Raw genomic sequence first — 16750 nt, 5'->3', positions numbered from 1 at the left:
TTACTTATTAAAAATTCCATCTTTTCCTCAGTGGTTTCAAGTGCCACCATTTTTGTATGCCAAATTTTTGTATTCAAATGGTTCCATTGATTTATATCTCTGGTCATTATTTGCCTGTTTTATCTGACTTGCATTTGGTGATCATGGAAATTAGAAGTATATGATGCAATAAAATCTTTTAGACCTAATAAAATCCATCATGTAAATATTTCTTAGATTTGGTTGTTTTGTTTAAATGAGGAAATAAACTCAATCTTTTGCATGTAGCAAGGGGAATATGAACCTAAGCAAACAGATATTTGTAGAAGTAAATTGTCTAAACTTTTCCTTAAGAGCCTTATTAAGAGGGTCTCAAGGAGAAGCAGCCTGATGTGATTAATTTAAAGCTTGGGTTCAGGCTCTGGGGTCAGAATCCTGCCCCTCAGGAGCTGCTTTGTTGTGAGCATATTCTTAATTTCCCCGAGCTTTAGTTTCGTCACTTTGTCTTTTTGTCCTTTTAGGGCCACACCCGAGGCATATGGAGGTTCCCAGGCTAGGGGTCTAATCGGAGTTGTAGTTACTGGCCTACACCACAGCCATAGCAACGCCAGATCTGAGCCTCGTCTGTGCCCTACACCACAGCTCGTGGCAACACCGGATCCTCGACCTGCTGAGCAAGGCCAGGGATTGAATCCTAGTCAGATTCATTTCCTCTGTGCCATGTTGGGAACTCCAGTTTCCTCACTTCTAAGATGGAGGTAATAAAATCTTCCAGGGCTGTCATGAGCATAGAAAGATCTGTGTGCCATCATCCAGGATGGTTGCCAGCACATAAAGGGCATTAAGTGAGTGTTGGTTCTCCTCTCTCCCTCCAGGGAAAAATTCATCTGTTATTTTTACTGTGAGGTTTTCTCTAGCTACTCATGAAAATAACAACTAGACTGATCTTTACCCTGAAAAGCTGATCAAATAAAAGGGGCAGGAGTTCCTGTTGTGACTCAGCAGGTTAAGAACCCAACATTGTGTCTTTGAGGATGTGGGTTTTATCCTCGGCCTCACTCAGTCGGGTAAGGACCTGGTATTGCCACGGGCTGCTGCATAGGTTGCAGATGCAACTCAGATCCAGTATTGCTGTGGCTGTGGCATAAGCCCCTGCTGCAGCTCCAATTCGACCCTTACTCTTGGAGCTTTCCTATGAAAAGCTGTTACATAAATATGATTTATTAAGTTTTATACAACATTAGTTAGGGTATATTGAGACAGCATTTGAAAAAGTATTTTCAAATACATTTCTTTTAATCTTTGCAACAATATTGTTATGTGTCAGTGTTATTAACTATAGTTCATGGTTGAGGAGACTTTACCCAAAGAAGTAAAATTTCAAGTGGCCCAGCTTCACACAGCCAATTAGAGCTCTGGTCTAGAAATTCTGATTTCAATGTAGGATTCTTGCCGCAAAGTTACAGCTGAACTAAATTCTCAATCAATACAAGCATTCGTTTAGACATGCACACATACTGAATTTTTCACGTTTAACATCACATCAGATTTTCCATTGAATGAATCCTATGCTTCATTTTCAGTGTTCCATTTGTAATCTTTCAACTCCTTGCTTAATTTTCTTAATTAATATGAATAGCTAATTAGGCCTTTGGTAGTTCCAAATGAGAACTATTTAAACTGCTAGAATGATATTCTGGTAACTTGAAACCTCTTAAGCAATAGTCCTCACAAAAAGGTGTTGTTTTTTAATAGCACAAAGCAGCACTGTTGATTTAAAAGAGAACTTAGTGCCAAGGTCTGGTTTTGTTTTCCAGGTGGCTTTGCATGCTTGTGGAGTGGCAACAGACATGGTGATTGAGCACTGCATCAAAACCCGGGCTTCCTTCGTCACGTGCCCTTGCTGTTACGGTTTCATTCAGAACACCTCCAAGTTTAAGTTTCCAAAAAGGTGAAATTGTGTGTTCTGCCAGAGGCACCAATATGGACATTAAATCAGTACACAAAACTCGTTTGATATAAAGTTGCAATGAGATTTCAGTTTTGAGCTTATTTCCTCTTTCCACAATGGCAACTATTGCTTATAAGCTGTATAAGGAAGAGAGGATTTCTCTATGTCTGCCCCTGATTTTTCTCCTGGATCCAGCTCTTGCCAAAATTTAGGAGCAAGTCCGTCTAGAAGTCGGCTGACTAGAGCTCAGCCCTTCCATGTGTACTTCCAGATGGAAATCATCCCCCATGAGAGGGCGTAGAGTGTCATGGTTAAGTGCTTAGGACCTGGAAAGTATTCAGCTGGGTGCAAAATTGGTTCCTCCTCCTTTTGTAAATTAGTTCTTCTCAGGTATTACACTCTTTTTGCCTGTTTTTTTCATCTACAAAAGGGGGTTATAATACTAATCACCTCAAGGTTTTTATGAGAATTAAATGATATATATGTAAAGAAGCCGCTCAGAGGAAGAAGTGGCTCAGAGAAAGGACTTGATAAATGTGAGCTCTTGCCAACTGCAGTAGTGTAGCCATAGTTGTTGTAAGTTCTTCCCATGGGTGGTGATGATTAATCTGCGAGCTCAACAGCCATTTTTACAGTCCTTCTTATCCCACATAGAAGAGGGAGACATTTTAATTCTCACCATTTTAAATTAACCTAGTCGAGGGCCATTCTCGCTATTTATGACATTTCACTCAGATTCATAGTTACCGAGATTCCAACTGATCATTTTAATTATAGAATAGATCAAACATGTCAGTTTTGGAAAATCTGTCCTATAATGTGTCAAAAAAGACTTCTTGATCATTTGCATCATTACTTTTCGGAAGCCTTAGGAATATCACTTAGAATTTATATTTAAAGGCTTCTAAGTAACTTAAAATAACAAAGTAAAAATAATAGCCTTCTTTTCCTTTCTTTCAGTGTTTTATTCTTTACTATAATTTGCAAGTAGTTGAGAGAAAACCAAAGTTACTCTGGAAAACCAAAAAGTAAAATATAATTTGGGGCTTATTCAATATTTGAAATTTTATTTCATTCTAAATCCATACAGATAAAATGTGTATTTTACAACCCATCAAGAAATGTGTAAGTTTAGCACTATAAAGATGGTCAAGAATGCTAATTTGAGTTGTTTAGCCTGTAGTCTCACTTCGCTGATTTTAAAATCTCAAGTTAGTGTCTTGTCAACTTTTCCTTTTCTCTGTACATTTACTGAGATTTGCCCCCATTGTCATTTGAGACCCACTCCCAGGTCACTATGCCTCTGCCCTAATCAGCTAGGGCCAGGTACCAGGCAACTGGGACAGCCCCCTATGCTTCAGAACCTATTGAACAGTCCTAAGACTGCTCACCCTGCCTTGCCATTCCTTCCCATGGAATCCATAATAAAGGCTCTAGCTTGTGTTTTATCCCATTATCTGTGCTTCCTGCTCAACCCTGGTGCTTCCCCATGCAACCGTACTTGACAGGGCTTGCCCACTCTTCTTGGGAACTATGAATAACGAACTTTCTTCTCAGTGGCAGATCTGTCTTGATCAGTTGGCCTCATCCCAACTGAATAACAATAAAACTGACATTTTAAAATGCCTGAATCTTGTATGCACCCATGTGGGGAAGAGGAAAAAAAGTTGGTTGTGCTTCTCTAATTGTGTAAATAATCTTTGAAAGAAATTCTTTAAAATTAATTACATACTGATGGCATGTTTTTGTCTTTTTATAAAAATATTTCGAACTGGCATAGTTTTTAGTTCAGGATAGTATTATATACTCTCTAGATAAGATACAATAATATATAGAAAAATATAATTTAATTTCTTCAAGACTATTTCTACTCAATCTTTGGTATTTCAAATGATGAGTAATTCCTTTTTCTTTTCTATTTCAGTGAACAATTCAAGAAAACTTTATCATACAAGGTAACCTTAAAAGAATCTAGATGCTTTCCTAATACCTTTTTTATTCCTTCTTTATGTTTTTTTTTTCCTGTCAAATTTCTAATGAGTATATAATCTATAGTTATACTTGAATTACTCATGAGTATCTAATATAGATTTTTTTTTTTTTTTTGGCAAATCAAGACTAATCTTCAAGTAGTGGACAAAATTTGTGAAGGGTCTGAGAGTTTACCCCACTCACAGTTTCATGCACAGATACTGGCAGAAGACAGAAACTCCTGAGTCAGAGACAAAAGGCAGAATTGTTCACAGCAGTAGGAGTAGCCAGACTACCATCATTTTTACACTGACTCCCTGAGGCCCAATTCCCACAGGGCAGCACAGGGCCAGGTACCATCTCACACCCGTCAGATAGCCATCATCAAAAGTGAATGCATATATACAGTGAGTTACACTATAGACGAGGAAACCTCAGTTTAGGAAACCCAGATGTGTTAGGATATAATCTTTAAGTAAAAAAGCCTCCTCTTTTCTCCAGAGGGAGACACTCTATAGTTTTCAAGGCTGTTCACTATATAAGTGTCTTTGAAAAGACAATCTGGAACAGAGGCAGATTTTTCTATAAAATCTAAGTAAATATTTTAGGCTTTGCCAGCTGCTCAAAAATCTCCCGCATGTTCTACACTGTCCTTTCATCGTTGTTGTTGATTTACAGCCCTTTATAAATGTAAAAAACATTCTTAACTTTCAAGCCATACCAAAACAGATTATAGGCTAGATTTGACCCATGGGCCATAGTTTGCCATGGTCTAAAACAAAGACAGTGCCTTCCTCTGCTCATAAAACATGAGAAACACAAGAGACCCACAGTGAGTTGTCTTCCGACAGTACTCAGAACGTTTTTGAGTAACCAGTCAGAGCAAAACAGTTTGCAGCTTTCTGAACATCACTACTAACTAATTAATCGATCGACAGTGTGATATAGTGCAGTTTAAGAAATAATAATAATAATATTTGACAGAAATCCACAAATAATCCCCTTAAAAGCTAATAAATTAGTTTGGACTCTTAGTTTGGTTACTTCCACTTCTTGCACAGACTCACTAAAAATATAGAGTCACATTTCATATACCAGCCCCTGCCTTCTAGGAATTTTACCTTCTTCCCTTTCCAACAATGAAACTGTGAGTTATAGTAACCTAAAGATGTTCATTTCTGCCACCTCCACCGCCTGGCACCTGTATCTATCTCCTTCAAGTCTTTTTTTTTTTTTTTTTTTTTTTGTCTTTTTAGGGCCAGACCTGTAGCATACTGCAGCATATGGAAGTTCACAGGCTAGGGGTCGAAACAGAGCTCCAGTTGCTGTCCTATGCCACAGCCACAGCAATGCCAGATCCAAGCTGCGTCTGTGATCTACACAGCTCATGGCAATGCTGGATCCTTAACCCACTGAGTGAGGCCAGGGACGAACCCGCATCCTCATGGATACCAGTTGGATTCTTAACCTGCTAAGCCACAACGGGAACTCCGTCTACTTTTTAACTCTTAAAATACCCACCTCCAACTCTGTCTCCTGCCCCACCTCCTACCCTCTCCTCTCCCAGCTCCCCAGCTCTCTCATTCCCACCCATCCAGGTACATCCAGGTACATCCAGGTACAGTGTTCATGCTTTCATCCAAAACCAGAGCTTTTCTCATCTTTGCCTACTGGATTTAGAATTTTCATTTCCTATGAAACTATAGGTTTTTTTTTTTTTTTTTTTAATTAGGACCTCAGGAACTTTATTTTCATAATATTCAAAACCCCTCACTTTTTTCTCAAAGGGCCCTGCCACTAAAATAGAAAATGAACTGAAAAATAAAAACCAAAAACTAGACCCTTGCTTTTAATCCTTCCTTGAGTGATGCTAGATAAATCAAACTCTAAGAGGATATATGGAAAAACCCACGGCCTCACTGGCTGGAAAAACAAAAATGTAAGGGCACCCAGGCTCTTCTAGAGAACATACAACTCCCAGCACCCAGTTCATCTTCGTCTCCTCTTCCTTCACATCCCAGAGCTGCTTGGCCAGCCACCAGCCCTTTTGAGCATCATAGGTGCAAATGGTTTATGGAGAAGTCTTAGCCTCTCAGGTTCTATTGCAAGGTGATCGCTCAGTATTTCTTATCCATGGTGGGTAGACTGGAAAGCAGTACTAAATGGACTTGGTGCCCCAGTATCTTGAGATTTGCTTTGGAAGTGTTCATCATAGTTCAGTTTAGCCAGCAAAGCTTTACTCAGTACCTATTATGTGCTTTCTCCTTTCAGAATTTAACTTCCACTGGGGAGAACACACATACAAATAATTGCAGCAAAATACAGTGGGACTTAGCAGGACAAGGGAAATGAACCTCGTTTGAGGTTGTGATTACCTTGACGTTACCCTTACTTAAAAAGGAACCTTAATTTACAAACATGAGGACAAAGAACTTGCTTTTTGTCAAATTACATAATTCTAAATTCCTCTTACGCCTCTTTATTTATGTATATTCAGGGAGTTTAATAAAAGTTACTCATTTGAATCATTTTGTTAGTGTCTTACCCATTGCCACTAAATTTTATAGTTAGCGTTAAAGAGGTTTTTTTAAAAATGCAAGAAAATTTGGACAAAAGTGATCCTTCAAAAAGAACCAACGTTGCACAATCACTTATTTAATAGGGTAATCAGAATAACCTTAAAAGATGAAGGCCTCAAATTGAATGTACAAAAGACCCAGGAGACAAAAGATGGATCTGAGTTCCATGCGTTTGCTAAGCTGACAGGTGAGATCACTTACACACCTGGAAGCTGCAGCTGTTCTGCATGAACAGCTGTCCTGGGGATGCTGCAGTCATCTCACCTCCCACTAATCGCTCACCTTTGGCAACTTGCAGGTTGTAGAGTGCTGTGCAGACGCATCACCTCTCTGTCTCTATAAAGCCTTGCTTCCTCCACTGATGTAATCTTTCCTAAAATCGTGAAGCAGAAACTATACTCTCCCTGTTGTTCTCTCTGGTCCCCTTCGCAGTCTGTCTTAAAGCACAAATAGATGCAGCTCCTGCAGCCTTTAGAAGTGCCAGGAGTGGATAAGCCAGCCTCCTCTTCTCTGACGGGACTGAGCGAAGTGAGTCCAACAAAGCAAAAGAGGAGCCAGCACCCTGCTCAGGATGGGAGAAGTGCAGAGGCCACAGCAGAGATCTTCTCTAGCACTTCCTTTTCTTCTCCGTAGTAGGAGGAAAAGTCACTTAGAATGCCTTCGTGGAGCCATGCTCTTGAGACTCGAATTTTATTAAAAAGAAAATATAAGTGAATTTTAAGTCTTTAACATATTATAACCACAAATCGTAACCACATTTTGGCTAAAAGCAGCTAGTTAAAAGGCCCTGAGAACCTTCCATGCCTCTACTTGAAAGGGAAAAACTTATTGAGTACCATTTTCTGAAAATGTGCTTCTTTCAAAAGTACTATTTGTGCAGCACTTTATTCAATCAAACATTGTAGAGTTCCAGAAAAATGAGTTAGGTTTGGGGTTTTTAATTTTGAAGCAAAAGATTAAAATAAACCCACATTCTATTGCTTTTTCTTTTAGGAACACATGATTCTGTGTAGGTTTGCAGATCAGACAGCTGTCCAGCTTCCACCTCAACGAAGGCTCATAGGTATGTGTTTTCATAGAGCAGCTGTTGATCAGATTATGTACAAGATGCCTAGGAATGAATGGATCAACTACATATGAGGAAAAAGGGAACCACTAAAGTTTTTTTTTTTCCCTAGATACAATAATCCATCTTGAAAAGGGCTCTAACTGTAACAATATTTTATCCCATTTTTGTCAACATCAATACTTTTAAAAATATTTTCAATGTTCTTCTTATATTGAGTAGAATTGTTTTTTTAGATCTCATGATCTTGTTACAAACTGATGAATCTTATCAAAAGTCACAGAAGAAGATATTAAAGATGTAAATATCAACTATGCATGCCAAAATTGATACATCTCCGTCACAAGGGATCATGTTTTCTTTGTCAGAAAAAATACGCTCATATATTATTAATCATAGAGCAATTTATTTGACATTTGTAGTGTTAAATATTATCTAACTTGGAGGAAAAATAGCATTTCAAGTTTAAGTAATGAATTTATCCAAGACTTTGCTTTAGGAAAAAAAAATCACATTTAGAAGGGTAATAGCAGCTAACAGCTATTGCACATTTAAGCTCTGAGATAAATGCCTCCAACAATTATCTCAGTAAATTCTTATGGCAATGGTTGCAGAGTATGTGCTGTTATTTACATTTTACAGATGAGAGTACTGGGACAAAAGCTTGCCTAGGATCCCTCAGCTGGTAGGTGGTAAAACCACACTATAAACCCAAGATATTTGATCCAGACATAAAGCTCCATTTTTTGCAGTGCCCCCAGTGATAGAATTACATCACTGGAAGGACTTGTAATGACTGAATGGAGTCCAAGCTAATCCTAAAAGTTATTCAGAAAAACCCCCCATTGGAAATGATCATGATATAGTAGAAAGCAGATTGCTGTTTCTTTGGTTAAGCTCCAGGTGTAGTAGTTGCATTGAGGGGCCATGTTGTATGAGAAATAGTTATCTTTAAACTCTAAAATGAAACTCAGCATAGCAAGATAGTCACCGATGGAGAGGCATCTGAGACCCGAGTCTGAAGGAACAAATGATTTCCTTCTTTTTTCACACTCTGAAGCTTAAATGTACAGAGAAGCCTTGCTCTTTCCTGCATACAACCTCTCTCTTTCATTCCCTTTCCCTCTTCTTTTTCCCATTCCCAACATGCTGCGTTAGTTGAATGCACAGCCGGACATACATACTGAAGTATAACTCACTTGCATATTTCAAGTTACATTTGCGACAACCCCACTAGACTCAGTGATGACATAGTTGGTATGGTGGGTGGGGGTGTCCATGTTGATGTTATAGACAAACCCGAAGGGAGTACCTGGAAGGGAAATTGCTAGAGTTGAGGAGGAGGAGCATTTGTCATGATTGCTGGTGTGACGGGAGGGAAGGTCAGGTTCAAAGTCACAGGCTCCAGCAAGTGTCTGCATCTCTTTCTTGCACGAGCAATGCTTTTGCTCTGTGAACGTTTTAGGAAGCTTCCTAGGCCCCAAAAAGTAGACTACTAACAACTGAATTTCAGTTGTGAAGACACTTCTTCAACATGTAAAAACATGAGATTCATCTACGTAATGCAAAAGGAAAAATTAACTGGACTGGGATCAAAGCCAAGGGTAAATGAGCTGCAGTGTAAACCCAGGGTGGGTACTGGAGGAATGCAGAGCATCCCATTCTGACAGAGAATGTTTTATCTTAAATTGAAAAGTAGATGGGTTGGGTGGAGGTGGGGGACATTTACGGATATCTTAAAGGAAGAACAGTATTTTAAGAGAAAGAAAGAATGTCAGCCATGCAGCTGTTGATGAAGAGGGAGCCATTTAGCCTAACTGGAATTCTAGACATCTCTTTTCGTATCATTCCTATCACGGTTCATCCTTTTTGTCATGGGGCCGTTCAAGGGATATGTACAAAATATTTTTAAATCTGAATCTTTCGTGTCGATTTCTCATCTACTGACTTCACCTTCCATTATTTTTCTGGGAGGATTCTTCTGCCTTCCACAGAAGAACTTTTCTCCTTCAGTTACTTATCTTCAGTTCTGAAGCTGTTTTAGTTTAGAAATCTCTACTGTCATTCAAATAAATCATTTTAAAATAATATTTAGGCATTTTAATAATTATTGAGAAAAATGAAATGAATAAAGTTCTGCACAGTCAGTAAATTTCTTCCAAGAGGATGAAAAAGTTTACATATTGAATTTAAAGAAGTTGAAAGTATAAAAGTAAACCTTGCCTTTGACTATATTCAACCCCAAATCAGCTTTTTTCCCTAGCTACTTTGAAATAGAAGTTTGCATTTGCCAAAGGACACAAATTAACTGTTTTACTTGCCAGTCAGGTTTCCTTCTTTGTTTTCCAAGATTAGAAAGAAAATTGAACACCACTATTTCATAAGGGTACAGGAGCTCTGTTAAATTAAAATTATATTATACTCAACATTACACATTCACCTGAAATAAGCAGCGCACAATTGAGAATTTTCTCAATATTTTCTATTTCTCATTTCTTCATTGTCCTAAAAACTCCATGTACAGAATGTAACATGTCTTTCAGGTGTTCCTTTGCTTGGATGTTATTTTAGATATTCTTGACGACAGATTTTTTTTTTTTTACAATATTATAGATAATGCATTTTCATAGGGCATGAAGAAATAAGTTCTTAAAATGGATTTTTTAAACAAAGTGGGAAATAGAATCTGTATTTTTTACTTTACATTTATTCATAAATATATTTTAAAAGGTTAACATTCTTTAAATTACTATCAGAAACAAATCTGTGAAATGTCATATATTCTTAACTGTCTTATCTTCATACTGATCAAGAATTATATTGAAAGAAACTAAACAAGACTTAGGGGCAAACATCATTCTGCATAGCACTCATAAATTTGGTCATTGTATAGAGTCCCCTAAACAAATTAAAATTGCACCGTTAGCTGAAGGGTTTCATAATAACCATTTTACTGTATTTCAGGAAAACAGTGCATGTGCCTGGTGGATTGGATCGAGCAAGAGCTGCAGAAGAACGTGGCTACTCTGTTCAAGTGATATCTATGGAGCCAGAGAGCTGCTCTCCCAAAAATAACATGATTGTGGGAGTCCCCGTTTAAAACAGATATTCGCATTTGATGTTTTGCCATCTAGCTCCCTGATGAAAGCCCAATAGCATTTAGGAGGTCCTTGGCATAACTGGGAAACAACATTAGCCATCTTGAATCTGTTGTTCTTGGGAAAGAATACAGCAGGAAAATCTTGGAGGAAGGCTGCCTGCAAAGCATCACAAATGCACTTGTAATGTGTGATTAAAGGACCGCTGGTTTTCATACTGAGCATCCCCTGAAGTCTCAGCTGCCAGCAGAGTGATACTCATGAGAGGAGGTTCCATCACTGGAATAACAATTTCCTTCTCAGTTCACAGCTTTTCTGATCTTGCCAGTGTGGTGTTCAGCTCAAAACAATGTACATGCAGCCTTATAATCACTTAGAAATTCAAATGAAGACCAAAAGTAGACTCAGTGGGGTTTGTTTGCTTTTTTTTTATATTTTTAACAATGGTACTTAAAATTTTTTCTTAATTTAGTCAGGTTGTTACTGTATGCTTGTATTTTTAAGCTGGGGTGAGCTAGACTTATACATCATTTCGGACAGTACTTTAAAATGTATTTCCCATAAATTGCCAATTGAGATCGCTGTTCAGACATTTTATATGAAGGTATTATAAAATAACTGCAGTCTATTTCCCATGACAGGAACATGTAATTTGGACTTAAATTTTAGCTAATCAGCAAATACATTGATTTATTCACTCAAGTTTGTAAATGATTATTGAGGATCCATTATTTTCAAGACCCTGACCTAGATTCTTCTAAGGATACAAAGATGAGTTGCAAGAGACCCGGTGCCTTGCCTGTAGCAGTGAATCATGCACGAGAGAAAGATTCATGAAGTAGTTAAGTTCTTTGTATCATGATATAAGGTATGGTCACAGCATTTTTTTTTTCAGGTATCATTTTTTATTTATTTTTTGGTAAAACGCATGGAGTATAAATTGCAGGTGGAAGGAGTAAGTACAGAAGCTTTTTTGAGTAATTCTCCCACCCAAACTGTCCTTATTCCACCAGCCAAAGTTTTTAAAAACAGATAACATGTCCTTTCTCAGATGCTGCTGATTATTTTTTATATGTCCTAGATTATTCCATTGAGATAAGAATATATTTAAACGATTTTGGTGTTTTTAACTCCTGTATGACACATAGCTTGAGGAGAAAGGGCTTTAACAGATAACTCATCGCTGTGGATTAAAATACAGGAGCCGTGTATGAAGGAGACAAGGGTCTGATCTCTTGCTCTCTGGAGTAAAACTGAAGAAAGATTAGCCATCAGCCCTGAGTATCTTAGTCATTTGCAGCTGTCAACATGACGTGCTCTTTTATCCTGGGCTTTCTTTTCTAATTGAGCTATAATTTATAGACAATAAAATAACAGATTTTAAGTGTTGTGTTTGAGAAGTTTGACAGCTGTATATACTCAGACAACCAGCACCAGAAATAAGATATAGGCTCTTTCTTTTTTAAATTTAGTTTTATTGAGGTTGATTTACAATGTTTTGTTAATTTCTGCTCTACAGCAGAGTGATACAGAATATTTCTATCAACCCAGGAAATTCTCTCATGTGCGTTCTGTTCAATTTCCCCCACCCTAAATGCAACCACTCTCTGATTTCTATCACCCTACATTTGTTTTGCCTATTTTTGGCCTTCATATAAGTGAAGTCCTTTAGTTTATAGACTTTTGTGTCCGGCTTCTTTTGCTCATCATGATTTTTTTGAGAAATACCCACTTTGTTATGTGTATCAACAGTTTATTCTTATTCCTAAGTAGTACTTCATTATATAAATATATCAAAATGTGTTTATCCATTCTCCTATTGGTATTTATTTGAATTTTCACTTTGAAGATGTTATGGATAAGGTCTATGAATATTCTTCTTTAAGTCTTTTTGTGGACATATATTTTCATTTCTCTTGGGTAAATACCTAGTAGTAGAATTGCTGGGTCATTGAAGAAATGAATGTCAGTTGCCAAATAATTTTCCAGAGTGATTGTACCATTTTATATTCCCACCAGCAATGTATAAATATTCCCTTGTCTCCACTTCCTCACCATTTGATGTTGTCATTTTTTTTAATTAAAAAAACATTTTTTTGGTCTTTTGTCTATTTAGGGCCTCACCTGAGGCATATGGACGTTCCCAGGCTAGGGGTCGAATTGGAGCTGTAGCTGCTGGCCTATGCCACAGTCACAGCAACTTGGGGTCCTTAACCCACTGAGCAAGGCCAGGGATTGAACCCGTGTCCTCATGGATACTAGTCAGGTTCATTAACCACCTAGCCATGACAGGAACTCCAATTTGGTTTTAAGTTTTATCATTCTGATGGACATGAAATGGTATCTCATTGTGGCTTTAATTTTCATTTCTCTGATGACTAGTGATGTTAAGCATCATCTATAAAGTATCTTTTCAAGTCTTTTGTTCATTTTGAAAATTAGGTCAATTTGGGGTTTTTTTATTGTTGATTATATATTCTGAATATGAGTCCTTTGTCATCTATCTGTATTGAGAAGCTTTTTTTACAGTATGTGGCTTACTTACTCATTTGTCATATTGAATGTTTCAATTTTCAATAACCCTAACTTGTCTTTATTTTTCTTTTATGGTTAATATTTTGTGTGTTCTCTAATAAATCTTTATCTACCCTAAGGTTATAAAGATTCTTTCTATGTTTTCTTATAGGACCTTTATGGTTCTAGCTTTTTACATTTAGGGCTATGATTCATCTCAAATCAATATTCACTTACAGAGGTAAGTTTTGAAGAATATACAGTTGTTAAAGCACCATTTGTTTAAAATTCTTTCCTCTCCTCTTTGAATTTACTTGGCACCTCAGTTAAAACTCAGTTAATGTATATGTATGAATTTCTTTCTGAATTCTCTAGTCTGTTCCATTAATTGGTTGATTACTGAAGCTTTATAGTCTCTCTCTTTTTTTTTTTTTTTTTTTGTCTTTTTAGAGCTGCACCTGTGGCATCTGGAAGTTCCTAAGCTGGAGGTCTAATTGGAACTGCAACTGCTGGCCCACACCACAGCCACACAGGATCCGAGCCACACATGCAACCTACACCACAGCTGGTGGCAATGCCAGACCCTTAACCCACTGAATGAGGCTAGGGATCAAACCCATGTTCTCATGGATACTTGTTGTGTAGATTGTCACTGAGCCACAACAGGAACTCCTGAAGTTTTATAGTAAGTCTTGAAACTAGCTAGTTTATCTCCCAATTTCATTTTTGATTTTCTATATTTTTTGGCTGTTGTAAATCCACTGTATTTCTGTATAAATTTTTAATTGGCTTATCAATTTCTTTTTTTTTAAGGCTACAGGGATTTGTGGTATTGCCTGGAATCTTTAGACCAATTTAGGGAAAATGAACATAATATTTTCTTCCAATCCATGAACATAATGTACCTTTCCATCCATTTAGATCTGCTGTAATTACTCTCAGCAATATTTAGTAATTTTCATTGTAAATGTTTTATTTAATATTTGGTAGTTTTGTTGCTGTTACCTTGAACTTTTTGCATGTTGTTCCATTATGAGAATAGCCTCCTCTTAGTCCTTCCACTAGCTTTATCTCATTCATCCTTCTGTTCTTAGACTTGACCTCCTGAGGAATGCCTTTCCTAACTTCCCTGGAGCTAGGTACCTGTTACAGAATGTGCACCATCCAAAAGAGTCTTCTCCATCCTCCCCAAGTGACTCAAAGCATCCTATCCCAATGTCCCCCACCACAAAGGCCATATGATGAGTATGGAGAATAAAAAAGGAAGTGACCCTGCTGTTCTCCCACCCTTGTTCTCAGGCATAGAATTCTCCAGCTGTGATGGCTGAGGTCAGTCATATGTAGGGTGTTAATGATTGCTTTGGGATCATGATTTTTCTGTGCAAATCCTTGCCACAGCTCCTTCTCCACCAAGCAAACAAAAAGCAAACAAAAGGGGTTAGATGCAAGCAGCAGAAAGCTTTCACAATGACAACAATTCCAGCAAGTGACCTGGTCTCACCCCATCCTTGTCCATCAAAAGCAAAGATGCTCCTTACCAATCTCTCTCCCCCACAGTTATATTAGAAGCCAGAGTTTACCCCTCCTTGACTTTTGGGCCTGGCCTAGAGGCAGGGGTATAAGTATTAACAACTAAGTAACATTATCTTATTTAAGGAGACAAATTTCAGTCCTATTAGAAATCAAAATATATTCAGAGCATACCTTCAAAATAAAATGTACATAAGAGTAATTAGGAGTTCCCGTCGTGGTGCAGTGGTTAACGAATCCGACTAGGAACCATGAGGTTGCGGGTTCAGTCCCCGCCCTTGCTCAGTGGGTTAACGATCCGGCGTTGCCCGCGAGCTGTGGTGTAGATTGCAGACGCGGCTCGGATCCCGCGTTGCTGTGGCTCTGGTGTAGGCTAGTGGCTACAGCTCCGATTCGACCCCTAGCCTGGGAACCTCCATATGCCGTGGGAGCGACCCCAAAGAAATAGCAAAAAAAAAAAAGTAATTAAATGTTTTACCTCATTCTCAAGATTTTGGCTACAAGTATTGCCTGCTCCATGGTCCAAGAAAATTGCCATTAATAGAACTTCCACATTCTGACACCTGTTTTTTCCATTGATTTTCATAATAAAATTAGAGATATGTTCCTGTGGAAGTAATGAAGTCATAATAAAGCATACCTTTTTTTAATAGTACAATTTTTAAAAAACAGACTCAATGCAAATAGAAGTTTAATAGATTTTTAAAATTACACCAGAAATGTATGTCTGTTGAAAAAAAACTGGAAGACATGGCTAAACATAAAAGGAAACATTTTAAAGTAACAGTTAATCCTGTGTGGTATTCCTTTCTAGACTTTGTTACACACACACACCACACACACACACACACACACACACACACATTCGTACCAAAACATGGATTTATTTAACAAATGCTAATACTATATTTAATATATTTGCTAAGTGCTATTCTAAGCAGTTTACAAATAATAACTTAGTCTTTTTTAAGTCATTCGATCCTCATAATGACCCTAAAAGGCAGACACTATTACTAATCCCATTTTATTAATTTATTTTTTATAATGATTTTTTTTCCATTATAGCTGATTTACAATGTTCTGTCAATTTTCTACTACACAGCAAGGTGGTCCTGTCACACATACATATATACATTCTTCTCACATTATCATGCTCCATCACAAGTGACCAGACATAGTTCCCAGTGCTATAAGTAATCCTATTTTATAGAACTAAGACCAATGTATCATGCTTAAAGCAGACCCAGATATGAATTTAGCCAGTAAGTGGCAGAGCTGATATTTCAACTTCAGGCTATTCAGCAGTCTCAGGATTGGCTGAAACAGCCTATGGTAACAAAATCCACGTACCTTCTGAAGTTCTGCACAAGGAAGATGTATTTTTGCTCTGACTATACATCCATCCAAGTTAGCACTGACTCAACATTATTTTCACATTTGACCAAGCAGCCTTTCCTGGGAACATGATCTCATGGTGAAGGAAAAATAGACATGGCAAACTATCAGCTGGCTACTAAAGATTCTGCTTAGATGTGATGTCCCTAATTTTGTTGACTGTAGCAAATTGCACAGCCCCTCCTGAGTTTAACAGGGTGGGGATGTAGAACCTTGATGGAAGGGGGTTGCAGGTAATAATGTACCACCTGCCATGTAGTTGAAGGAGGAAGAAAAGAAGAAAAGAAAAAGAAGGAAGGAAGAAGAAAACAGAAAGAAGAGGCCATTGCATCTTCCATTTTAGAAAGAGAGATTCTGAATGCTATCGCCTTGGTGTAAGACATTTTACTGGGTCCATCAAAGAGAAAAGGCATGTACCACAAGCACTTCCTGACATTGCTCTGTGGCCCTTTCATACTTACTTTCAGAATGGAACTTTTGATTTTTTGTTCTTGCAGAAGGATGAAAAAACTTCTATTAAATGGAGTTTCAAATTTGCAAATTCTGCGCCATGTGTTAGTGTGCTTGATCTATATTGCCAAATACTCCTTTCTGGAAGGTATATGTTTACACTCCTAGGAACTTGTGATAATTTATATCCTTGTATCCTTAACCAACACAGGCATTA

The 16750-nt window shown here is 37.7% G+C and overlaps 1 protein-coding gene across 1 annotated transcript in view; it reads left to right on the top strand.

Annotated features, from left to right (window-relative positions):
* Positions 1 to 13293, top strand: part of GSTCD (glutathione S-transferase C-terminal domain containing) — a 128882-nt gene extending 115589 nt beyond the window's left edge. Inside the window, exons 9-12 of the mRNA XM_021101711.1 lie at positions 1797 to 1930; positions 3855 to 3885; positions 7474 to 7543; positions 10511 to 13293. Coding sequence (XP_020957370.1) covers positions 1797 to 1930; positions 3855 to 3885; positions 7474 to 7543; positions 10511 to 10584 — 309 coding nt within the window. The 3' untranslated portion in view covers positions 10585 to 13293. The remainder of the gene's footprint in view (positions 1 to 1796; positions 1931 to 3854; positions 3886 to 7473; positions 7544 to 10510) is intronic.

This window comes from Sus scrofa, chromosome 8 (assembly GCF_000003025.6).
Source record: "Sus scrofa isolate TJ Tabasco breed Duroc chromosome 8, Sscrofa11.1, whole genome shotgun sequence".
Classification (NCBI taxonomy): Eukaryota; Metazoa; Chordata; class Mammalia; order Artiodactyla; family Suidae; genus Sus; species Sus scrofa.
This window is presented reverse-complemented; position numbering and strand designations above follow the sequence as displayed.